Source organism: Microtus oregoni, unplaced genomic scaffold, assembly GCF_018167655.1.
Source record: "Microtus oregoni isolate MIOR12 unplaced genomic scaffold, Mior012 000021F_ref0000039, whole genome shotgun sequence".
Classification (NCBI taxonomy): Eukaryota; Metazoa; Chordata; class Mammalia; order Rodentia; family Cricetidae; genus Microtus; species Microtus oregoni.
The window spans coordinates 6,409,862-6,435,000 of NW_024543080.1; the positions used below are offsets into that span (position 1 = coordinate 6,409,862).

At 45.5% G+C, this 25,139-nt stretch overlaps 1 protein-coding gene across 1 annotated transcript in view; it reads right to left on the reverse strand.

The window, feature by feature from the left end:
* Positions 1-6,223: 6,223 nt before the first annotated feature.
* Parm1 (prostate androgen-regulated mucin-like protein 1) overlaps positions 6,224-25,139 on the reverse strand; it is a 96,100-nt gene continuing 77,184 nt past the window's right edge. The window contains exons 3-4 of the mRNA XM_041671303.1: positions 19,595-19,673; positions 6,224-10,101 (exon numbers count right to left, since the gene is read on the reverse strand). Coding sequence (XP_041527237.1) covers positions 10,017-10,101; positions 19,595-19,673 — 164 coding nt within the window. The 3' untranslated portion in view covers positions 6,224-10,016. The remainder of the gene's footprint in view (positions 10,102-19,594; positions 19,674-25,139) is intronic.

A 25,139-nucleotide genomic window follows, 5' to 3' on the forward strand; every position in this document is an offset into this window, starting at 1 on the left:
TATATTTTCTTCTGTTCTTTAATATGTACATGGATACACACACAGAATCCTCAGATCTTTTCCTATTCTTCCCTATCTTCTTCCCATTAGAAGGTGAGTTCAAGTGCTGTAATTTGGCACCGGAGGAAGAGAGCATGTTAACTAGGAATAGGATATGTCTGCCTAGAGATACAGTGATCTACAGTCATGCCTTGCTCCTTAGGGAGGAAGCATGCCAGACCACGTTTATTTTTGGCTTGGAATAGTTACCTTTTCTAAGACCTCCTTCCTAATGCAAAGTAGCCAGACAGGACACCTCTGGGGACCCCTTTTCCTACATGGCTCTAGCTCACATTTGTCTATGACAGGTTTTCAAACAAGGAATGGAAGATACAAAAATGTGACCCATTCTTCTTCAGAAAACATTGCTCTCAGTTGCAGCTCCCGGTGCATTCCTGAGGGTCCTCTGGTTCCTTCTTGCAGTCTGAAATCTTAGGCTTTGAACAATGACCCGCTGATGGCTTCCTTAGCCAATCTCTTCCTCCTGATTTTTCTAAGTGCACTCAAGACTCTAAGTTTTTTTATGAAATACTTAACTTTGCACTAATATTTTTATGTAAGTTCCTGGAATACGCAGAGCAGTTTCTTGGTTTTGCTTCTCCTGATAGCTCCTGTAGCAGAGCTGACCGTCCTGGCCCCTGGGCTGGCATTGAACTTCTGTTTCTCATACTTCCTGACAACGCCTGGCTTTACGACTGGTTGAGCTTTTCAACCCTCTCCCCAGCAGTGTTTGTCAAAGTCAGTTCTGCCCATGTGCCAAGGGGAAACAGTAGGGAGACAAGAGGGAGTTCTGGACTTTGTCATTTAATGAGTTTGTGGATCTGAAGCCTGGAGACTCCTGATGTTGAGTTGGTGATGATTAAATTACATTAAATTATATGCTTCAATCTTCATATTATGTCCATAGCAGTCACCTTTCCATCACCTCAATGAAATATCTAAGAAAATTAACCCATAAGGAGAATTTTTTTTTCTTGCTCACGGTTTGGAGGTTTGAGCCACGGCTGGTTGTCCTCCTAACTTCGGGCCTGTGATTAAGCAACACACCATGACAGGAGCACAGGGGGGGCAAAACTGCTTCCCTCACGGTCAGGAACCAAACGAGAGTGAGCAGGGCCAAGGTCCCAGGACCCCTTTCAGAAGCGTCCTAATGACCCACTAGCCTCTGGCTAGGCTCCGCCTCCTGAAGGTCCCACTGTTTCCCTTCAGTGCCATTGTAGGGACCAGGCTTTAACAGGAAAGCCTTGGCAGGCATTTGAGAGCCAAACTTTAAGCCTAACTTGATTAGTCCTCCAGAACTCATTAATATCCATACCGATGAGATTTAATAGCCATGATGATACGTAGAGATGGTTAAACAATCTGGCTATGATGTTTTGAGGTAGGGCCTGTGGGAGGTGACTGGGATTAGAGGAAGTTATTAGTGTGGAGCCCTGTGGTGGTTTCAATAAAAATGGCCCTCGTAGCCCCATGGGGAGTGGCACTATTAGAAGGAGTATGAAGAAGGATGCTTAAAAGAAATCCCACACTAGCTGAGAATTGAGTAAATAGAGGGTTATTTATTTAGGGGTAGACTCACAGATCACAATTCTCTGCTGGAACAGGGAACAGCAGCCGAATCCTGCAGTGGGAAAAGAGGCCGGATGTGTGTTTTACATCAGCATATATAGTATAAGAGACCATGCCCAAGTGGGTGGTGTAATAATAAGGGCGGCGGGGCTGCGTCCCCAGCACCCCAGCTGCCTGCTCGGCTAGCTTATGCTCCGAAATAACAACACACAAACTGTTTTCATTTAAGCACTGCTTGGCCCATTCTCTTCTAGGCTCTTTCTCACATATTAATTTAGCCCATTTCTAATCATCTGTGTTGCGCCCCTAGGTGCGCTTACCGGGAAGATTCTAGCCTATGTCCATCCTGGGTCGGAGCTTCTTAGCGTGCGTCTGCCCAGGAGCCAGGAGCATGGCGTCTCTCTCAGGCGTCTGCTCCCGAGAGGAAAGCGGTCCAGTCTCTGAGCTCACTTCCTCTTCCAGCATTTTGTTCTGTTTACTCCTCCCACCTATCCTCTAACCAATAAAATGGGTCAGGGCAGTTCCTTTATTAGCCAATGACCTTCCTCCATCAGGGTGGGTACAGTAGGAGTGGGTATGGCTTTGATGGAGGAGATGTGTCACTAGGAGGTGAGCTCTTGGGTCTCAGATTCGGCCCAGTGTGGCAGTCTCTTCCTCCTGCCTGCAGATCCAGATATGTAACTCCCAGAACCATGTCTGCCCTGATGCTGCCATGATTCCCACCATGATTATAATGAACTAAGCCTCTGAACCATAAGCCTGCCCCAGTTAAATGTTTTCCTTTATAAGAGTTGCTGTGGTCATGGTGTCTCTTCACAGCAATAAAACCTTAAGACAAATCTTCACAAATGAATATTGCTGGTTTTTATAGAATGTTGGGGTCACTTCTTTCGTGTTTTTTTTGGGGGGTTGACCCGTCAGCTCCACATTGTGGGTGCCAATATGTTGGGGACCATTCCAGACATAAACCATTTTTGGTACCAGAGTGGAGGTGTGGGATTAAATAGGCACAGTTTACACGACAATATTGGGAGGGAGTCTCAGGGTTCACTTAAATTCTGGCGATTGCCCACGTTTATTATCCGAACAGCTTTTATATCAAAACATAAACTGAGGGGAAAATTTATTAGCATTTTGTTTCCTAGGTGTGGGGGGGGATGACTTAGGTCATGTCTATGTTTGTGTTGTCACGGCCATGCCCATGCCCATTTTGTCATGTAGACTTCCCCAGGCGACCTCCTAAATTACAATAGAAGGAGCAGAATAACATTACATATCCTGGCCACTTGTTTAGGATGGTGTCAGGTTGTTTTTAGTATCATAAGGCTAGGCAACCACCTTCTGTATGGCAGGTACAAATTGCACCTTATAGGTGGCTCATAATTCTCTGACCACCAGACAATGTAGGAATATGGGCCTGTATAATTCAGCCCCTCAATAGAAGAGACCAGAACACATTCACCCACCCACCCACCCACCCACACCCATATGCATGCACATGCACACATTCCTGGCCTCTTGCCATATTCTTCCTTGTACCGCACTGTGCGCCTGAATGAACAGATTATGACCAAATGCAGCTCCTTGACCATGTTACCTGTGGAAATATGAGTCAAAATAAACCTTGTCCCAGCATTTCAACTAGTCTAGGTGTTGTATTACTTTCCAGTAATACAAAACAAAGTAGAAAAATACAGTGACGTTGAGCAGAAGAATAGGATGTAGACAGAGTCAGCGCAGAGACGGCCATGTGACCCGTCAGGAGGATTGTTGCTGCCTTCAAAAGAGCCAAAACATGAGCAATCATTACCATGCAGGCATTCAGACACAGAGTGGGCCACTTCAGAACCCTCACTATAGGGAGGATCCTGCGTCTGAGCTGGGCACCTAACTGTAGCTGGGGATTGCCCCCAAGTGGCTAGGAATGGCTGATGGCTGGCAGAGTGCAGGGGCCAGGAATGACATGGAATGAAGATTCTACTTGAAAGTGGTCCAGAGCATGGATTCCGAAGACTTATCTCTGCTGCACTACCTGCGACCACAGGCTCCTTTCATTTTTATTTATTTTTTATTTTAGACACATCTTTGGCCCTTAGTGTATTCATCTGTACTATGGCCATTTTAATCATAGCTGCCTCACAGGGACGTTACGCTTCATCAAATGTTCCAAACACTATGCGGCTCACAGAAAGTGCTAAGTGAGGAGAAGGCAGCATCCTCACTGCTCCGCCGGGAGATGAGCTGACGCTGTGATGTACCCTTGGGTAGTAGCAGGGGTGACCGCAAAGCTAGCACCCCAACTCCACTCTGATGAGGACTCAAGCCTGATTCCTGTGGATATCAGCAGGGACAGGTTCATACTAAAATTTCAAGAGCCCATGGCCCCACACTGATGTCCTCTCAGGGCAGGAGGGCAGGCAGTCTCCTCCTAGAGCACACGGCTTGGCAGATAGCAGAAGTTAGCACAGAGGTGACAGTGCCTAACAGGGAACATGGGCTGGGAGCTGACTGGGCTTGCTGTTGGCTCCATGCCAGACACCCTTGAGATTGCTCAAAATAGCTGAGGGGGGCCTGAGCAAGGGGCGGAAAGTCCCATGTTTGCAGAAGGTGGCATGCGTAGGCTTATGAATACTGGTCTCGTGGTGGAGAGGGCTCAGATGACAGAAAGAGTTGGCGTGGGTCCCAACCCTGCCGCTAACTGGACTTAAATGATTGGGAGAGCAAGTTCATCTTATTCATTACTGAGTATATGGACAGATTTAGTGTTCTGATGGCTAAGTGTCACATCTTCGAGCCTCAGTTTCCCAGCTATGTGTATCTATATTATATATCCCCATCTGGGGGATACAATGACCTCCCATACAGACGAGGCCCATTGGCATCTGAGTTTCCCAGTGAGTTATGATCACTTCTTTTTTATTGTAAATATCCAGTTTATTGGTTCCATAGAAATGGTGTGCATTTGTTGATGTAAACGAACCGTGTTTTCGTGCAGTAGAGTGTTCTGGTGAAGTGAATACAGCTGGCCAAGGATGAGATCCTTTAAAGGAAGCAACTTCACCTCTTTTCGGCTTTCCCTCAACAAGACGGGGGCTTTGCAACACTTAGTTTTGACCCAGTGCTTTCTCTCAAAGCTCAAAGCATTAACTCTCCAGTTACAGATGAGCAAAATGTTCCAAACTGTATACTCCGTACCTGAAAACATCATTATTCGAGGCTGAAACATTGTAATGTAAGAACAGATACTAATTAGAATCTAAGAATTTAGAGTGTGTTAACGCCACACGTTCTTTGCCTGTGAATGCACAAGGAGGCCAGAGGTTGTTATCAAGTGTCTTTCTCTATCACTCTCCATCTTACATTTTGAGACAGGGTGGGGGGGAACCCCCCACATCTCTCTCTGAACCATTTCTATGAGACTGGCTAGCCAGCACGTCATCAGGATCCCCCATCCCTGTCCTTGACTTCCAGCTCCAGGGTTACAGCCCTGCACTGCCAGGCTTTTACGTGGGTGCCCATCCAGATTCAGGGGAGCAACTGGATCACAGGGAAGTTGTCTGTCAGTGTGAAACAGCGGCTGCGGAGATTTGTTTTGCCTTGTTTTCAGAGGTGTCAGTCCATGGTCTTGCTTCTCATGGTCCCATAGTAGAACTGGAAAGCCAAGGAAGTCGCTCATCTTGTGCAGCTGAAAAGCAAAAGACACAGGAGGGTCCTGGTCCCCAAACTTCAAAGATTTGCCTTCAATTGCCTAATTTCCTTCTACTAGGCCCCACCTTGCGAAGACCTCACAATAACCCTAGGAGTGCACAGACTGCTGACCAGGCCTTGATACCGGAGCCTCCGAGGGACACATATCCAGACGACATCACTGAAAACAGCCAATAGTAGTGGCTTGTTCCATGTTTGTTCTCCATTCCTTGTGATGTCCCAGCAAGTCTTTGATGCTGTGTAGCCAGGCAATTAACTGGATTAAACCTGATTTTCAGTATACATTCATCATCGAGTCAATCATGTCTAGGAGGTCCTTGTGGTGTATGGGTCAGGAGTTCAAGGCCAGCTTGAGCTACATAGTAAGTTCGAAGCCTGCCAGGACTCGATTAGGCTAGGTCTCAAGGGGAAGAAAGAAAACATTTTTTTTTTTTATTTTGCAGCTGTTTCACTCTTCCCATATGGAGCAAAATGCATGAGATTTGCTGTGGCTATTTCCTTCAAAAGCAAAATAACATTTGCTTAGCTTCTTGAGGTTGAAATTATACTCTGGATGGCTGAAATCGCCTGCTAATTAGCTGTCAGGCAAGGATGAATATGCTGAATTTAATTTTTTGAAATGGAATGAAGCAAACACCACGTGCACGCTAATGCCAAAGCGCGTTAATGTGACTGGATTCTGCTTGCTGTCTCTCTCGCTGAATCAAAATGTTTACTTGTACCTCGGCTGGGTGAAACACACAGAATATTTGGGAATGAAATCAGTGCTCAGAAGGTTTGTTCAATGCTAACGCTTTCCCAGCTTATTTCAAGATCAGAGCGACCTTCCTGTGCTACGGAAAATATTATTTATTGATGGGGGATACAATTTCATTAAAAACAAGTCAGAGCTACTTAATATGACCAATAAAAATGAACCCAGTGGTCTGGAGAGCAAAATATCTCAAAATGTAAATCACCACAGCTAGACACAAGCTTTTAACCACTTTAATTGGTAGAATTATAATTGGTATGCAATAGATCTTACAACAAATGTAGATATGATGTCATCAGATATCAAAGATGTTGCACACCTTCTCCGCTTTCAATGGTGTCAGCTAACTTAGTCCAAGAGAGAAATGTGGCAAAGAGCGAATATCAGCTAACCTTTCCAGGATTGGAGTTGAAATGGAACATCCATTTGCCTTCAAAAGAAGGTCAAAGGCAAAGGAGAATCGACGTGCAAATTAGCATCTGGACCATTTGCAAGTTTTCAAGATGCCCAGGATTGAACCATGCACCCTTGCAAGCAAGATGAAGGGCAAACAGATCATATTAGACAACGGTTTACTCCTCGGGGTGTGCAAGCCATAGGTCTTCTGCCTTTAGTGCTCAGGCATCCATGGTCATCCTAACCTGGATCCCCATGCACGCCTGTGAGACCTGTGTCCTGGGCCATCTTTACAGTCAGAGGGGAGACCATTCTTTGTGGTCCTAGGACCAGGTGACCCTGCATCATGCAGATGCATGGGGGTGGGGGGGGGGAGTTCAGAGCTCTGATGGCCATCTGATGTGGCCATGACATTAACTGGAGCATTATAGAATAAGTAAAAATGGCACGCCAGTATAACAGCACATAAGAAACTGAGATCACTTATTTATCTATATAATACTTGAAATGTCCATAAATAGCTTCTCTCCGGAAAATGAAAACACTGTTGACACAATTTCATTAATCCTCACAATATGTCTGTGAGGTAGGAAGGGGCGAGACTACTAAGAAGGCATCACCCCCATTTTACAAATGAAGACACAGCTGGGCAGGGAGGACTGGGGGTCCCGCCGGGGTCCCAGGAAAAGAAAGCAGAGTTGCGTATCATTCTGCAGTCCATTGAGAAGAGGCTCCTAGCTCACTTTCTTCTCCAACTTTCTCTCTAAAGTATTGAGCCAGTCCTATCCATGATGGGTTGTAACTGTTTAGATTTACTAGGGCCACTAATTTCCCTTGTATAGACTTGAACTAACTCTCCCTGAGGTAAAGGATATCAATTATTGGCATATATTTCAGAGGTGTGTGTGTGTGTGTGTGTGTGTGTGTGTGTGCGCGCGCGCATGCGTGAGTGCATGCGTCTCTCTCTCTCTCTCTCTCTCTCTCTCTCTCTCTCTCTCTCTCTGTGTGTGTGTGTGTGTTTGTAGAATAAAGATGCTGGGATCTCTCTAGACCAATTCAAGAGAAGAAAAATATATTTGGCAAAATAAATTCTCACATGTACACATTTTATACTATCAAGCAAAGCAAGGGTCATGCTTTGAGTTTTGAGGGGACGCTGTCACCTCACTGCATATGACTGTGCTGTGTTTTGCTGGAAGTAATTGGGTGTTAATCAGAGAAAAAGCAGTCACGTGTTCATGCACAATGGCATCCTTTGGCATAAAAAAACAATTCTTGGTGTGTCCTTGGTTTCTAACAGGTGAGGATTCTGGGAGGGAAGCTGGTTCCTCTGGCCTAGGACTGACCCCAGAAGGGATTCCTGAAGTACAGTCTCGTAAAGTGTTTCATGGAGAGCTTTGTGTCATGTGTCAAAAAAGGTTTTGGGCTGGGGAGGAAAATGAGATGTAGAATGCCCTGTCCTTTGCCTAACTGGAGACCTGTGAAGCAATCAGGCTAGCGATGAGGGACAGCTGTTAATGTCAAGCATGGCCAGAGGGCATACCCTTGTAGTTTTTATGAGGAGGTTCGTGTGTGTGTGTGTGTGTGTGTGTGCGCGCCCTTGTGTGTTCATATTCAGGGTTATCTTAATTTCTGCGAACTCCTCTCTGCTTGCAGATGACCTCTGATGATCGCTCTTTTCTTTTGGCACCTCTGAGATTTAGGAAGATTTTCCCCCAGCACCTGGGTGGCAGGCTGTGGGCAGTACCCCTATTTGTGATCTCCACACCAGAGGGGTAGAGGATTGCACTATAGTGATCTTTTATTTATTTTTTTTCAACAGAGTGGTGGGGCAGGATCTGTCTGAGGAATTAAAAACTGATGGTTTCTTGTTCTCTGTGACATCATAGGACACGGTAACATATTTTAAGACGCATGCTCTCTACTACATGAAATCGGAGATGCTGGGTCCCAGGATCAGATGCTGCTCACCAGCGGTGCAGCCCTGTAGCGAAGCTCTCTAGAAACACCAACAATATAAGGCAACTGCACATGCCGGACAGCAACCCATCTGTCAACAAGCTACCACTCTGGAGGAAAAAAAAAGTGATGTTTCACTTTGTTAAAAATGAAAGGGTTTTACTGATGTGTGAGTGTCTTTTGACATCACAAGGACATCACAAGACATCTTGGTCTCAATGTCAGCCTTTGATGTGTCGGTCTAGAAGGCTCTTTGTGGTCGCAGCTCGTTCTGTGCAAAGGAGCCACAGCCTCCACTCCTTAGCAGTGTTTCAAGATAAGTGGTAGCAGTCAAAAATTGCCACCGGACATTTTCAAATGTTCCTGGCTGGGGGCCGGGGGAGACAAAATCACTTCCTGATGGTTAATAAGTGAAATAAACAAATGCCGGTGGAGGAAAACGTCTATTTCTCAAAATTTGTTGTACAGGATTTTGAGACTAGAGACCCAGCAGTGTTCTTTTATTAAAAGGAAGAATGAGTAAGGTAGATAGATGTTAGGGGGAATAAGCAGGCAATTCTCGGTGTCTATTTCCTATGGAAGGTTAATTGTCTTTTTAAACATTGTTTTAAAATAGCATATAGTCATTCCCCAACCCGTTGCTTTATGTGTGCGAAGTGAGAGTTCTCTGGGCTCCTCCAGGATTTAGGTATCTCCCACTACCATGGGGAGCTGGCTCCTACTTCCTTCAAGAGGGTCCCTGTGAGCTTTGGTCCCTCCCTTCTTCCCCCATCCTTATTCTCCACATTCCTCTCCCTTGCTGTTCTTCAAGCTCACCTCTGAGTCTCTCTTTTCAAACTGTGCTGTAACTGTTCTAAAAGCCAGTGGCTGGAATCCCCATTGCCTTCCAGTGGCCTGGATGGGGAATGTGCTAGGATCCCTATTTCTTTTCAGTGGCCTGGGTGGGGAGAACAGGTTGAGAGCCTGCTGGGCTCCTCCTGGGTACAGCCATCTTTCATCTTTCCTAATTAGGCAGCTAAGAGTTGTCTATCTGCTTGTAGGACCAAGTAGGCATCCTGTCAGATACAGCCAGGCAAAGAAGGATTACAAAGAAATCAAGAAGCCCTTGCTTCCTCCACACAGGGTGATAGCCTTCAGGGATTCCTTTCTCTTCTTCCCACTGATCCTCCGTGTAATTTCCTATAGAGAAGATTAAGAAATAACCCAAACCAAAAGTTCCCCTCAAAACTAAATCCCCAACAGGGCAGCCCGAGCCCTTTTCCTCAGTCCTTTCGATGAGTCTTGCGGTGGGGGCTGCAGCCACCACCTCATGGTGTCCAGCCTGCTCAGTGCAAAGATGGCCCGTGCCAGCTGCAAATCAGCCTCCATTGGCCTGTACAAAATGGTTCTTTTGTACCAGAAGGGGGATGTTGTAGTAGCAGCCAGAGGAGAGGGAGGAGAAAACAAAAAACAAAACAAAAAAACAACCATACCAACAAAACAGGGCTTGCGATTGTCGTTCAATGAGCATCAAGTACTTGTTATTAATTCTACTGGATAAGCACTTATAAATAAAGGACTGCTATTTCTTGTGCCCAGCCACCTTCCTTTGTTAGGAGTCGTCATAGAGCGGGTTGTTGTAGTTTCCCCAGGACCCGTAGTCGTGGTCGTCCAGCAGCCTTCCGTAGGAGGAATGCCTGTGTGAGAAGAAGATGATGTCACTTGTAGATGTGCCATCTGAGGACAAGTTAACACCCCTAGCCTGAACCCAGGATGCTCACAGGTCCGTGGGAGGGAAAGGCATGAGATTGGCCAGCAGGATAAGCCTGGACTATGCTGACCCTAGTTATCAACATCCACCTAAGAGCCGGCCTGGCCCTTTCTGTTGAGATTGGCTGAGTCTTTTTCTCCTTCATCTCCAGTGCACGAGAAGGGAGGGGAGGCTCAATCTCCACAGCTGTCCAGTAAGAAAGGAAGGGAAGGGAAGCTAGGGGCCCAGGATCTTGATGTAGGTCCCGGGGCTAATTTTCCCTAGAGTGATATCCACACAGTCACAGATGCTACTGCTGTTACCACTGCTCTTGGTGTCTCCTTGTCATTTGTAAAGTGAGTCTAGACTCAGTTTTTAGTAGATCCTCAAAATCAAGACTGGGGGAAAGAAGTGTTTCTCTGATGAGGAAAATGGCCTTCGGGAAGTGTAATTGATCTGCTCCGTAATTGCTCTTCTTCTTCAGCTAGACTACGTGTTTCATGAGGGTAGCTATAATTTGCTTGTTATGTTTATTCATGGTTCTATTTCTAGCATCTACAAGATCTGGCACACGGTAAGTCATCCATAAGGGTCTGCGGAAGACACGGGAACTGACTAAGATGTATCCTGAGTTCTCACAAAAGCGAATCTCTTCACAAAGACGGGCGCTTCCCTGGGAATGGCATGGACATTCAAAGACTAAAATGAACGACAGAATCGAAACAACAACATAAACACGCACATGGTGCCTCTGAGGTTCATGCTAGTGTGTGAATTCTTACACATGTCATAGCCGCCCACAATGTCAATGCCCCACCGGAGCCTGGGTAGGCTGCCCTCTTTGCCAGGCTGAGGTGACAATCACACTCTGAGAGCCTGAGGGATAAGAGCTGAATTTATACCTAGGGGGGCTGAGATTGAATTGGAAATCATGGATGCTAACTACAGCACAGAAAAACATGCCCAGTCCCCAAAGTCTTCTCTCAGTCAGAAGCGAACAGTAAGCAAAGTAGAAACACAACCGGAGGGACACAAAAGACCTTTGCTCCACTTCCATAGGCTACGAAACCACTTGCCCTTCCCCTGCAGCTTACTGACTTCAGCCAGGGATTGGCAGAGACGGCAGTCTGTCAAAAAAGACCCTCACTGTATTAGACTTCCTGTAAGCTGACTCGGTGGACCCTATCTTTCTCCATGGAAACTTGAAAATGCCCCACAAAACAGTCTGTTTACACTGTCAGCTCACAATCACATGTATGTGGATGTGGCAAAGAGAGGGTACACAAGGAGCAGGCTAGACACGCTATAGCCCTTTCGATACACAGGAAGAGCAGAGGCCATTTTGGTAAGTGAAGATCATGTGCTAGTCATGGCCAACGGTCCACTTATTTAACAACCTCCTGTTCCAAACAACCACTAGTCGGATAACTGAGAAACAGGAGCTGCCCCATGAGAAAATAAAACCCCAGGCATTGTAACGCTGCCGTCCACCCTGTGTTTCAGCATGACTTTACTGCTCTAAGTCCGGTAAACATTTTTCTGATAACCCTGTGCCTTCATTGATAGGGAGCCCCTGCTTCGCCTTGTGAAGGTAATTTAACGTCTTGTGGCATTTTAATCTCTTTCATATAATTTTATTCTCATAAACTGTCAGTTTGGTCAATAGATGTATGTCCTGAGTAGGTTTTTGACCCCTTTGTTCCTTCATTTATGAAATGGACACTTAAAAAATGCATTCAAGTTGTTAGAAGGAGGCAATGAGGTAATGCGTTTTAAAGGCTTGGCACACAATAAACATTGGCCTTTGTAGCTTTTATTATAATGCAACTCACACAGGCCCATGCTAAGCCTGACACAGGGACACAGTGCAGAACCACGGAAGCTATACTGCAGGCATAGGAAGAAATCCAGTTTCTGACATTCTTGTCATTTGAATCTTATAAAATGTTACTATGGCAAAGTGAGGCCAAAGGACTAACACTCCTCTGGTTGCTTTGGGCCCTTGGGACAATGCTAGCCCTGAGTCCGCTGCATTGAGAGAGGCATCTACGTTACAAACATGAGGAGAATGAAGAAAAGCACCAGACTTGGCTTCCCTTTTGTCACCTCTGCATTTGACCAGTGAGTGCTGTTGAGTGAGGAAAGAAATGCGAGGGATATGGACATACAAAAATGGGGCGGGGGGGGGGGATAAAAAGACAAAAACGGGAAATGCACTGAATCTGCAAGGTTTGCTCTTAACACATTCAGGGGCTAGAACAAGAACTGGGATTCTTGTGGGGGTTCAGGCTGGGCTTGGGTAAATCTGAGGTTGCTGTGGGCAGAGGAAGTGAAACTCAGTTGTGGGTACCTGATGAGGGGAGAATAGTTGGTGCTTAGTGCCAGAGCTTAAGTCATGGCCCATTTTGATTGACGTGGTGCGCTTTCCAGAGGGGCATGTGCAGGCAGAGTCTAAGACATAAAAGAACAAAGTCCTCCTTGGCTAACGTTAGGAAAGGCAGACAGAAGGAGTTTAGAGGGCTTTGTCACTATTATTTATGGGGGACCTGATAATAAAAACCTTCTTTTGACTCTGTAGGACAACATCCTGTATCTAATTTCAATCTGAGGAGCCGTCGGCATGAGTGACATTATTCTTGAGTAAAAGCAATTTCGTTTATGTGATTTCTCAATACAGATGAGTACCTGCCCTGTGTTTTTCATTTAGGAATTGGTTCCTCTTAAATGAACTATCGGTACCTATCTGTACACTGAACGTGTTAAGCTTGATGTTATGGTTAATAGGGTAAATATTTGGAGGCGACAGTTTATATCTAGTAGCAAAGAAACTGTGTAGCTGTCAACGTGGTCAATACTAGAGAGGGTTCTTAGGGCTTGTGGCGATGTTATACAAAGCTGGCAACGTGAGGGAAAATCAGTCAAGAATGCTGGAGGTCAAAGGCTCCACTCGACTTAAAGAGAGGAAGGAGGAGGAGAATTATAGCCAGACCCCATGCTACGCTGTGGCTCTGCAGCACTTAGCTCAGAGCCCACAGTGCCCACAGTCAATGGCGCTACCTTCTCGTCTGTGCTTCTCCTGTGCACAAGGTTCAGTTAGCTAAAGGCAGACCCTGAGAGGGAAAATTGACCAGGCTCTTGTTTTACCTTCTTTTCTTTTTGTCATTTCTTTATCGTCCTTGATGCTAAGTGTGGTGCTTCACTTTCTTGGAGTCTAAACAAATATTTTTAGAAAACCCCTGCTGGTTTTCCAAGGGCACACCCAAAGCCTCCACCCCACTCTTTTGGCAGGGGAGACCCACTTGTCAATCATCAGTGCTTACCATGAGCCAAGCAGGAAGGAAGGAAACACAGACATTATGAGAGGGTTTATTTCAGGGAAAATGCCCTGACTTCCATTAGCAAAGATGTCTGGTGTGGCGGTCATTGTCTCCTTTCTCAGTTTAGACCAGTGACTCCCGATGTCTAACGACCACATCCCTGCCTGGATCCTTTCAGTGAACTATTCATTAAAAACTTACTCTAAAGGAACCTGATTTTGGAAACCTGGGGACACCTTGACCAACTAGATACACTTAAATACCTGTCTTCAGGGACCTCACGTTCTGAGATGGGGCACAATAGCTAGGTTACAAATAATTATGTGGTAGGTGGGGTAAATGTCATGGGGAAAATAAAGCAAGGCATGAGGCATTCCCAGTGGGAGGTGGGCTTTGCAGTTCTGAATGGTGGCCGAGAAAGACTCATGAAGGCATCATTTGAATAGACACCTGAGGCAATTAGGGATGAGTTCCATGGACGTCTGGAACACACCCTAAAGACAGAGGTGGGAATGAGGGCAAAGTCTTGGGGACGGGGATACCCAACACATTTGTGCTGCATCTACCAGGCCCCTGTTAAAAAGACAATCAACTTTTCACATTGACTGTTTCAATTCATGGAAAATTAAATATTGCAGGCAGCCATGATAGTGGTGTCCGTCAGCATCATCTAAGGTCTCTGCTTTGTGTAATGATCTGTCCAAGTTAGGACATTAATGTTCTGGGGCACAGTTTTAAAGCTAAGAAAACTGAGGCCACAGGGGCCAGGCAGTGTTACTGCAGCGAGTTAGTGGCAGAGTTTACAGACTTTACAGTTCTGATCCCCACGATGGGCGCATTTCCAAACATTATTTTCAAAATCTTCTTGCATAGTCTGTTTTTATTTTTCTCAAAGCTATTATTTCCAAACATATCTTCCAATAGCCAATCACTTTCACACTACAGTTAGTTACCTGTGGGACACCATCCCACTGTTCAGACCATCACTACAGATGAGGGCTGGGGATCCAGTTTTGGAGAAGTGGTTAGTGAAAGCCTGTATGGGTTACACAAGTGGCTCCCACTTCCTCACACCTGCACCCCAACAGGCAACCCAGCCTCTAAGATTACTCTTGCTGTTGACCAACTGTAGTCCCTTGCAGTGAGTTATATTCTAAAGCTCTCGTTTCATATTTGGGTGGGGGATTAGAGGCTTTTTATGGCTCCAGCGGAAGAGGCTGGAACCCATGGTTATTTCCTGGAAAGGAAGTGGAAGGCAGCTGGAAGGTGCATCCAGGAACTCAGTATGGAAAGGGTAAGGAAGAGGCTACAAGAGGAGGCCTCACTAGAGCCAGGCAATGTGGGAATTAAAAGGCTGGATAAACCAACACCCCTTAGTTCATTCAGAGTCACTGAGATGTGAAGGGACAGGGTTGTGCATCTGGGAGACCTCCACAGCCAAGTGTTTCTTAGAAGTGTCGGGATATAAGGATAAAGCAGAATTATTCAAAGTATGATTCTTAGACCATCAGCTTGGGCATCCTTGGTGGTCTAGCTAGAAATGTGGATATAAGGACCCCGTCGAGAGCACCAAATCAGGATCAGGATCACTGGGAATTGTTTGTGATTTGCCTCCACCCCCACTGGCAATTTTATTCAGCAGAGGCCAGAAAGCCACAGAGGGGCTAGGGCTAAATGACCCCCAGAACTCCAAAAGCTAACCTGAAAATAGCATGTGGGCAACAAATTCTAAAAGACCCTGGCCTTGGCAGCTGTCCGGGGCTTGTCAGGAAAGCCAAGAACAAGCAGAAGCTGTCTGCAGTCACCGTGAGACACAAAGCAAGGCAGCGAACCTCTAACAAAGACACATGGAGAACCAGGCCCTGCTGTGTCTAAAAATCGAGATGACGTGAGTTTTTGTGAAAGGTTAGCGACGCACCTAATCACAGCGCCAGCCACTTCTGCAGATGTGGGCTCTTGTGTGGGGCGCTTATCTCCTAGCGGAGCAGATTTGAGTCATTTCCACAAAACACAACTGACTTACAGTGCTCTTCAATCCTCACTAATTAAAGGCACCCTCCTGCACGAGGTAGGGAGGGCCTCTGCTTCCCATTAAATTTGCAAATGAGCCTTGGAGTGGAGACTGCCTGGGATGTCTGCTTATGAACATCTACCACAGACGCAACCTCGTTGACGAAGAGCATCGCAAGGAAGTTGCCACACAGTGCACAGTCACACAACTGTGAACCCTTTGTGACGACCAAGTGGGGACGCCAAGGACACAGTCATTCGGCCAGCCTCTTGTTGGAATCTACCACCTCACTGAGCAGATGGGTAACACAGCAATCAGCTGCCCCGCCCCCAGCAGCTCCCTCAGCCGCCCCACAGAACATGCGCAGGTTTCCCAGTTTAATCCTTCATACTCCGGAGTTAAGTGTCTCATTATGGCACAGGGCAGATACTGCCAAGCTATGGCCTCTTTGGCACTTGACACCCATCATTCCAATTTCAAGACAAGCTCGACAGGAGAAAGGCCAGTGTGGTGCTGAGCATTAAGAGCTCCTGTTCTTCCCTTCCACATGAAACTCCTGCTGGTCGGCGGATCTCTGTGAGTTCGAGACCAGCCTGGTCTACAGAGCTAGTTCCAGGACAGGCTCCAAAGCCACAGAGAAACCCTGTCTCGAAAAACCAAAAAAAAAAAAAAAAAAAAAAGAAACTCCTGCTGGTCAAGATGGGTCCATAGCAGAAGAGCTTTAAGAAAGTTCGGGAAGGTCAATTCTATAAGCCCCATCCTATGAAGGCTCTGGGCATTAAAAGATACAGTATTCCAGGCAGTAGACACTGATAAGACTGGAGGTCAGAGGTCACTGGAGAACAGACGCGTGAAAACAAATAGCTAATGAGTTTACCAGTGCCTTTGGCGGAAACGAGCCCTTGGAGAGAAAGGGAAAGGTAAAGCCCCGTCAGCAGAGCTGGCGAGGTCTGCTGGGTTTGGGAGGCAAGGCTGCCTTTTCCAGTGGCTTTGCACTCACAGGGACATTGGCTGTAGCCTGTGGGTACAGGTCGTAAGCTAACAGCTCCCGCGTGACCTGGAATTTCAGTTGGTAGCCAGGTGATAAGAGTCCCCCAGATCAGAGAACACTTGCATGCTATTGTCCTTAGGAATATGGGATGATAGAAACAAAACAAATTTCTAGGCAAAGCCAAGCCTAATGTTACACATATGCATGTACACACATACTCATATCCACATACACACACAGACACATGCACACATATCCAACATATACACACACAGGGAGGAGCAGACATCAATGGAGCTGACTATATTTTTGATGAAGGCTCAGTCAGAGGTATTTTCCAAGAATCTGGCAAGATAACACTTAAATGGGTTTTAGCATTGTCTAAGACTCATGAAAACAATTAACCTACTTATATCACCACTTTCCCTACAAAAACATAATGGAGAAGTAGAAAGGGGTTTTCCTTAGGGGGTTTTCTAATGTTTGGGTGTGACTACCTTATCCTTACTTTTACAGTGCAAACGTGGGTAGATCAATACCTAAGCAGTACCCTATGCTCACGTCACGGTGGGTAGATCAATACCTAAGCAGTACCCTATGCTCACGTCACGGTGGGTAGATCAATACATAAGCAGTACCCTATGCTCACGTCACGGTGGGCCTTCTACGTTTGAAAAAGAGAGACGTGGGGGAGAAAAGCAAAGATTCGTTCAATTTTACCCCCAAATTTATCTGGTGTTAGGGCTGGAGAGAAATATAGTTTAAAAACAGCATTTTTACAGAGTTTTCATCAGCTCACAGAACAATTTGTAAAGGCATGCTAATTTTCTAAGTGTGGTTCATTCTCTGATAGAAGGACCCCGCTGTATCACTGAGATGGTCCCAGAGAGATGCCTGCCACATGGCTGGCAATCAGTAAACGTTTGTGTGTGCATGTGTGTGTGTGTGTGTTTATCTATGCATGTGTGACTATGTTACCAAGATTCCCTCTAGCTCACCATTTTGGTGATGATGGCAGGACTTGTTCTTGGCACACAGTATCCATTCATTCCCCGAATATGCCCACCAGATGGTTATACCACCACAGGTGAGGGAGTGAGGGCTAATGATTTGCCATGCATAGGATGCTATAAAATGGTGGGGCTGGGACTTGAACTAGCATCGCCCAGCGTCTAGAATCTGAATATTTACTGTTCAGGCCTGCAGATATTTGTCTGAAATGGTAAATTTGCTTAAAGTCAGGACAAAGAGTTCTTTAGCTGATCTTTGCTAATCTTTTTTTTGTATGTGTGTGTAGAATATAGCAAGCGGGAGGATATTTGTACCAAGGTCATGTCTTTTGGTGTTATGGTTCTGCAGAATATCATCATCAGTGAGTTGAAAAAATGATTTTAATTTATCTGTAAGCTTCTCTGGCTGGGGCAGGGATATATTTTTAGCATACTCTTGTTGTAAAGTAGCAACGAAGCCACTTAACTCATAAACACAAGATATCTATAACAGAGAACCAGTCGTTAAATAGAGCGGAGAGTACCACTCACAACTGCGTGATTTATTAAACTAAATTTGGTATTCAAAGATATTCAGGCTTAATGAAGACAAAGAGTTTTTGTTTTTAAATCTGAAAGAAATGTCTGTGTGCTTTTATAAAGGCTTTTGGACATGAATAACTCAGGCCTTTTTGTTTCCATTTTTTCTCGAAAACTGCCCTTTTCTGTTTTTGTACCCTAGATAGAGGCGATACCACAAAGCTCTCTCATTCTTGATACTATTATTATATTGATTTGATGTCAAGTGATAATCTATGGGAAGGAAGAGAAAGGCATTCCCTGGTGAGCTGGGCTGGGGTGACAGCAGGAGATGAGGGGCTGATGAGGAGATGTGCTTCTTATAGAAGACAAGCACAGGGGGATGAGGTAGGAGCAGCCGATGCTCTGTGAGGAAGAAACTCAGCTTTGGTGACAAGAAGTAAGACAGGAGTGTGTGTGTGTGTGTGTGTGTGTGTGCATGTGTCTATGTCTAATGTATGTGTGTTTGTATGGTATGTGTGTATATATCTGATGGGCATGTGTATATGTGTGTATCTATGTCCAATGTATGTGTGTCTGTATGGTATGTGTGTGTATCTGATATGTGTGTATATGTGTATATGGTGTGTGTGTGTGTGTCTAATGTATGTGTGTGTTTGTACGGTGTGTGTGTATCTGATGTTTGTGTGTCTGTGTCCGATGTGTATATGGATGTGTGTGTATCTATGTCTAATGTATGTGTGTCTGTATGGTATATGTGTGTATATGGTATGTGTGTGTGTGTCTATGTCTAATGTATGTATGTCTGTATGGTATATGTGTGTATATGGATATGTGTGTATCTATGTCTAATGTATGTGTGTATATAGTATGTGTGTGTGTCTATGTCTAATGTATGTGGGTCTCTGTGTGTGTTTGTATGGTGTGTGTGTGTGTCTCAACATGAGGAACATGACTTTGAGGGCGTCTGGATTTTTACAGAGTGATGGGAAATAAGGACAGGGCTTGAAGCGTATTGTAACTTTCTGTCTGGCTAAGGACATAAAATCGCATCTACCCTCTATGCTGACCTTCACTTCATAGGAGAAAATGTTTTAAAAACTCACAATAAAGGGCCATAATCTGGTGCCAAAGCCCAGTTTTCTAGAAAATGCTACATTTTCCTTTTAGTTTTTATATTTTGGCTGGACTAATAAACATGCCTTGTATAGATGAATTGCCAGTTAATCAATGAGCATGCAGAAAATCCGGACTGAGCAACCAGTGGCTCTGCCCACAGCTGAGGGAGCCTTAGTTCCCAGAGGTGTGCGGCTTTCCCAGAGCAATCATGTGATTTCAGGGCAGAGCGCCTGCACAGAGACTCCAAACTCTATGTAAACCTTGTCCTGTGACATCATCATGCCTATACTCAAGTGTTTTCTACAAACTGTTCGTCCCTGTCTAATGTGGGGCTAGTCTACTGGCCACGTTCACTTCCCTGACAGTATTTCTGCGGGATGAGATGCCCATCACAGAGCAAGCCCATAGCGAAACAGCCTTCATCCTGGAGCCTCATAGGAATCTTGCTCTTTTCAAGAAGGAAGGAGTCTCACCTGATCTTTAGGTATGCCGCAGCTCCAAACACCAACAACACCACAGCGATGACTGTCACAGTGATGGCGGCGATACTGCCTGTAAGGAAAAGGCCCAGAGAAGATAATGAAAGAGTTAGCTTGGTGAGCTTTAGAGTACCCAATATCTAGCCACATCTCCTCTGGGAGAGGAAAAAGCTATTTACCTCAGACCATTCTGATGGAAGTTAGAACAAGAACAAAAGCTGGGACTTCAGTTCTGTTACTCAACTTAAAACGAAACTAAACAAAACAAAACAAGGCAGCCAAGTGAGGTTCAGTGAGCAGCCAGAACTTATTTTAGCATTTATCACGACGTGCTGGATGCTCTGGAGTACGAAGGTCAGTGCACAGTGATATCTCACACTCCTTTGAAGAGTGGTGGGGTCAGCTGCCAGCACTGCTGTCTGCAGGGCAAGGAGATTTTTTTTTTTTAATTTTTCGAGATAGGGTTTCTCCGTAGCTTTTTTTGGTTCCTGTCCTGGAACTAGCTCTTCTAGACCAGGCTGGCCTCGAACTCACAGAGATCTGCCTGCCTCTGCCTCCCGAGTGCTGGGATTAAAGGTGTGCGCCACCACCGCCTGGCTTGCAAAGACATTTTAAGTCTCCCAGTGTCCTCCTTTTCCTGTGCTGTTGGGTCCCTTGTGAAAGATCAGGAGAAAGGTGTCCTATTCAAGCGCCACTATGAAGTAATGCAGCTGAATTTTTAATAAAACTGGATCCACACAGCTGTTTCAGTAGTGTCCGCTTTGAAGGGGTCACTTCAGAAGGAGACATGCAAATTTCGCAGATGCCATAAGATCAAAGCATTTGAAAAAAACACCAACGCTTCTCATTGGGACGTATGGCCAGCATCCATATTTAAACAGTAAATTTGGATTATAGAGAATGAAGTCAAGTTTGGTATGCAAAATAAGGTCAACTGTTCAGGGAATACTTTTGTTGTCATTGCTGTAGCAACACAGTTATAAAGGGACACACATGCTTTCTGCTACAGTTTGAATCTGATTCCTAAAGCAATATTAATGGGAAGGTAAGTAGAGAGGCAGACAGACCAACCCTTTAGGCATATGACCATAGAAAAAATAACCATCCTGGCCCTAAATATATCTTTGGAGTACAGCACCCTTTCTGTATGAGTTTTTGGCTAATAATGTATATACTTTTCTTTTATTCTATGTTAGAAGTGTTAATGATCCATTAGATTCTTGTCCCCAAATATTTCAGGAGACTTTTGGTGTAATACACCTGCTTACTCTTTTAGTACACTACTTACAGATTCAACAAGTGAATGGAGCTGTTCTTAAATGCCTGGGAAAAAGCTGAGAGATCTGGAGTGAAATATGTAGACATGTATGTGTGTGTGTGTATGTGAACACGTGTGCATATGTGTATGCCATACACACATGCGTGAATAACCATGATTGGCTATGTGACCAGGAGCTATTTAGTCAGCTGGATTGACTTGCGTGTTCTGCTCATCACACACAATTATATTACAGGGAAATGAGATGTTACACACACCAGTCTGAAGAACTGTTCAGTGCATGTTCCTGGAACATTTCCTCTCCCCCACATCCTTAAAGATGAATCTCCCCCACATCCTTAAAGATGAATCTCCCCCACATCCTTAAAGATTTATCAATTGTAAGTTGTTTGGCATCTCTTTTATTTCCACCTTCCTTCCATGAATGTTTTGTGCTTATTGATTTCTCCATCATCCCTTCCACTTCCAGAAGAAGTAGGACAGGGCCAAGAAGCAAAGCCACTACTTAACTCTTTAGTAACTCCCCTCAAGTTTTAGGTGAAAGGCTACATCAGGCATCTACATTCCTAGTGGTTACAGGGGAGAGCCAAGGGCCTTTGCTAACTTGAAGACAATGAGGAGAGCTTGCTGTTTCCATGGAGACTGGCCATATCAACCACTGCAGAGCGTGCATACGCCAGGACAGCTTGCGTCTCTACATCTTCGCTTTTAGAAGGCTTTTGAGCCAGATGGGTGTAATCATCAGTGCAGTTATCTCCCCCTTTTGATGGCATTAGGAAGGTCGTGGTACCGATTGCTGCAATGCACAGATCTGGTCAAGTGGAGAAAGTCCGAGGTCACGTCCTCTTATGAAAAATCTCCACTCCTGTTTTGAAAGGCAGCTCTTAGCTTCTTGGCCTCCAAACTGTGCTGAAATTAGAACAATCCAAAGTTCACGGAAGCCTCTTACGAAGTCTGCTGAGAGCTTTCAAAGGGAGGGTTAGAACCACAAGGGAAGCTGGGGGGGGGGGCAATGGACGAGTGAGAAGGATGCAGTCGTTGTGATTAGATGCAGTTTTTTAAAAAAAACTCACCCTTTTAATTTACCCCCGGGCTCCCAAAAGAAAAGGAATATAGCTGGCTTCACCAAGAGTCTTCAACCACCCTAAGAAGTTCCATGTGGGACATTGTAGGTCTGACCTTCTTCAGGGTGTCGGTCTCCTCCACCTTACTTCTATACCCCCTCCCTTTAAAACAAATCAGGCAGTTCCCCCAACTTAAGTGCTGTTCTTTGTGTGTGTGGAGAGAGCAAGTGACAGAGTGTCTTGCTTCTCCACATCACTCTGGTCATCCAGCTCCAGGAGCAGGTGCAAATCTTCAAGGCCACCCTTCCGTGGTGGTCACAGGTGTCATCATCATTATTACCAGAGATGGAGGTTACCATTGACATTTTACTTGGTAGGCTCCTGGGGGACGCTGGGTAAAGGACCCTTTAGAGAATTGGTTCCAACAATGTGAAACAAAAGTAAAAGGCAAAATGGTTTGTGATGAAGTTTGGGATCTTTTCATGAGCCACCCTCCACACCTCCATCCCCACCCCTATCCTCACCTCAGGAGTTGGAGTCTTCTGGAAGGAGATTTAGCCTGAGCCTAGAAGAGTCTGTGTTCTGAGCTTTCCCTCAGCAGCTCTCTGTCCTGGGAAGCCTCACTTGGTGGTGGTGGTGGTGTGTGTGTGTGTGAGAGAGAGAGAGCTGCTGAGTTCCTGAGAGCACTGCTTTCTACGGTAATTGTTTTTTTCCCCCATGTGCAAACAAATGCTGCTCCCCAACTTTTGTGTAAAGCTAACCTGGAATTCCCCTTGTCATATTCTCCTTTTTATTTTTTTTTTCAAGATGGGACAAGGAGAAGAAAGAGGAGAAAGGGTTGTGGGGAAAGCTTTGCCTGTAAGGGATGTACAGGGCCTCACAGGCTCCGAGCTGAGAAAGGGTGTGGGGAAGTTTGCTGGTGTTTTTCTTCCTCCTTGAGGTCCATTATTTATTGACCAGGTGTGACTCAGGCAGTAAAGCTGTGGGATGGGCAGACGTGGGAGAATTAGAGGAAACGTATCTGCACATCGTGTAAGCCAAGACACAAGAGTGTACTGTGCCAACATGTTCTGCCCAACCAGGGAGCTCATGAAGATCCAGAAACCAAAGCCTCCGTGTAGTTCACGCCACCCCAAAGCCCGCATTTCTCAAAGAGCCCCTTTGGTCACTTGCATAATCCCCAGAAGGAGAACAAAGGGGCTCAAGGATAAGAACAGCTCCTATCTTCTGCAGGTGATTACTTTGGGCCAGTCCTTGACCAAGAAGGTTACGCCTCTCATTTAATGCATTTTTATAAGCTGAGTGGATGCACTCCAGTTTTATAGATGAGGAAGCTGAGGCCTAGCAAGACAGAGATGTTGATTAAAGTTTTACATTTGGCAACTCACGGAGCTGAGTAACATGTGAACCCGGGGTTTATTTCACCTTTTGCATTGCTGTCATCACCAAGCTAGTTACTTCCTGTAGCCTATTCCATGGACGCCTCAGCTCTTGCCTTCTTGGTTCATTTGTTTGATTTGTTTTTGTTTTCTTCCTTTATGACATAACTACGTATAAAGGCTTTTGAGGTGCTCTTCCTGACGGATGCTCTAGACCAGCTAATAACATGGCTCCTGTTTCCAAACACTGGGTTGTGGTTTTGAGCTTCTTTAGGCCGATTCTAATCATAGCCATCTTGCATCTTCTTTCAGCCTTGGCATATTTTTAGCACCAGGCACTGTCTCCAGCCCACGGTAGGCTCTTAACTCTTTCCTTCAGTGTTGAATTACTCACCGTGATACCGGCAGGGAACCTGATAACCGGAAGTTTCGACCCCAGTCACGGCACTAAGGACATTCTCAAACACAGGCAGGCTTTGCACCTCTTCATCCTGGACCCTCTGATTTAGGTCTTATCCAATCACCCACCTCTAGGACTCCATCCTTCACCTCCACACAATATAACGACGAGTCTCAAAGGGTAGCTGGAAGAGAGTTAATTTAGTAATGATTGACTAGAGATGGATTAGACCTGTGCAGAGCCATAGCAAACTCCTAAAAAGATATCATGCCCCTGCTGAGATTTGGCCAGACACTGCTCCCTTGGTCAACGACCAGAAGCAGTCCTGGAACAACCATTTTAAGGGGCTTCTTTCTCTCTCCATGCTTCTCTCTAACCCACAGATGGGTGGACTTCCTCGTTGTCCCAAACTAAAGGGTTCTTCGCATGTCAGTGCTACCTCCTGTATCCCCACTTTTAGAATTTTCTCCTTGAGTGAACTCCCCACCCCAATCAATATGAAAGAAGCCTTTCATTTGAAGTTTTTATTGGGAATATTTGTCAAATGCACCCAGAATGCCAATGCTAGGATGTGGTAAGGTGGACCTAAATATCCTATGAACACACTTGACCAGTGCTTTCACAGGTGTTGCTTGCGAACACAGGGGGTGGGACAGGCAATGGAGGAGTGTCCAAGGGTGAGGAAAAGAAGAGATCTTAGCTCCTGTACATTGTTTTGACACGTGAGCCACATAGTCAGAGGATTTGGTTCATATTGTGTGAGTGCCTGTCCCAGGTCCTGGGTGTGTGCACACACCCCCTATTGTATTAAAGTAGAGTGTGAGTGCCTGACCCGTGTCCTGGGTGTGTGCACACACTCCTACTGTATTTAAGCAGAGTGTGAGCACATGACCCGTGTCCTGGGTGTGTGCACACTCTCCTACTGTATTTAAGCTGAGTGTGAGCACCTGACCCGTGTCCTGGGTGTGTGCCCACTCTCCTGCTGCACTTGAGAAGACTCATTAACAGCTCTCTCAACTGTTCTTCAGGATTATCATGCTTCCTTCCTTCTTCCTGGTTCAAAAAGTCAGGGAGAAAAAGACAGGAACAGGTGGCCACATCAGAGTGTGTGACAGATCCTTCACTGGTCATCAGGAACCAGGGGCACTTTGCCTTGAGTTCTTTCTTTCTCTTTCAAAGTGTCTGCCTCTGCGTGTGTTGGGGGAGGGGTTGAGTCCCAGAACAGGATGTGCCTTAGATTTCCATTTATTATGGTAGGCTTTTCCATCTTTGCAGAAGTGATGTCTTTCAATGGTAATAGTAGTAAACAAGTGATGCCACTATAAACAGCAGCAGCTAAGGCTTCCCTGCCCTTGACTCTGTAAGCTTCAGCATTTCAATGCATCTATCCCTGTAAGAACTCTGTGAACTAAGTGCT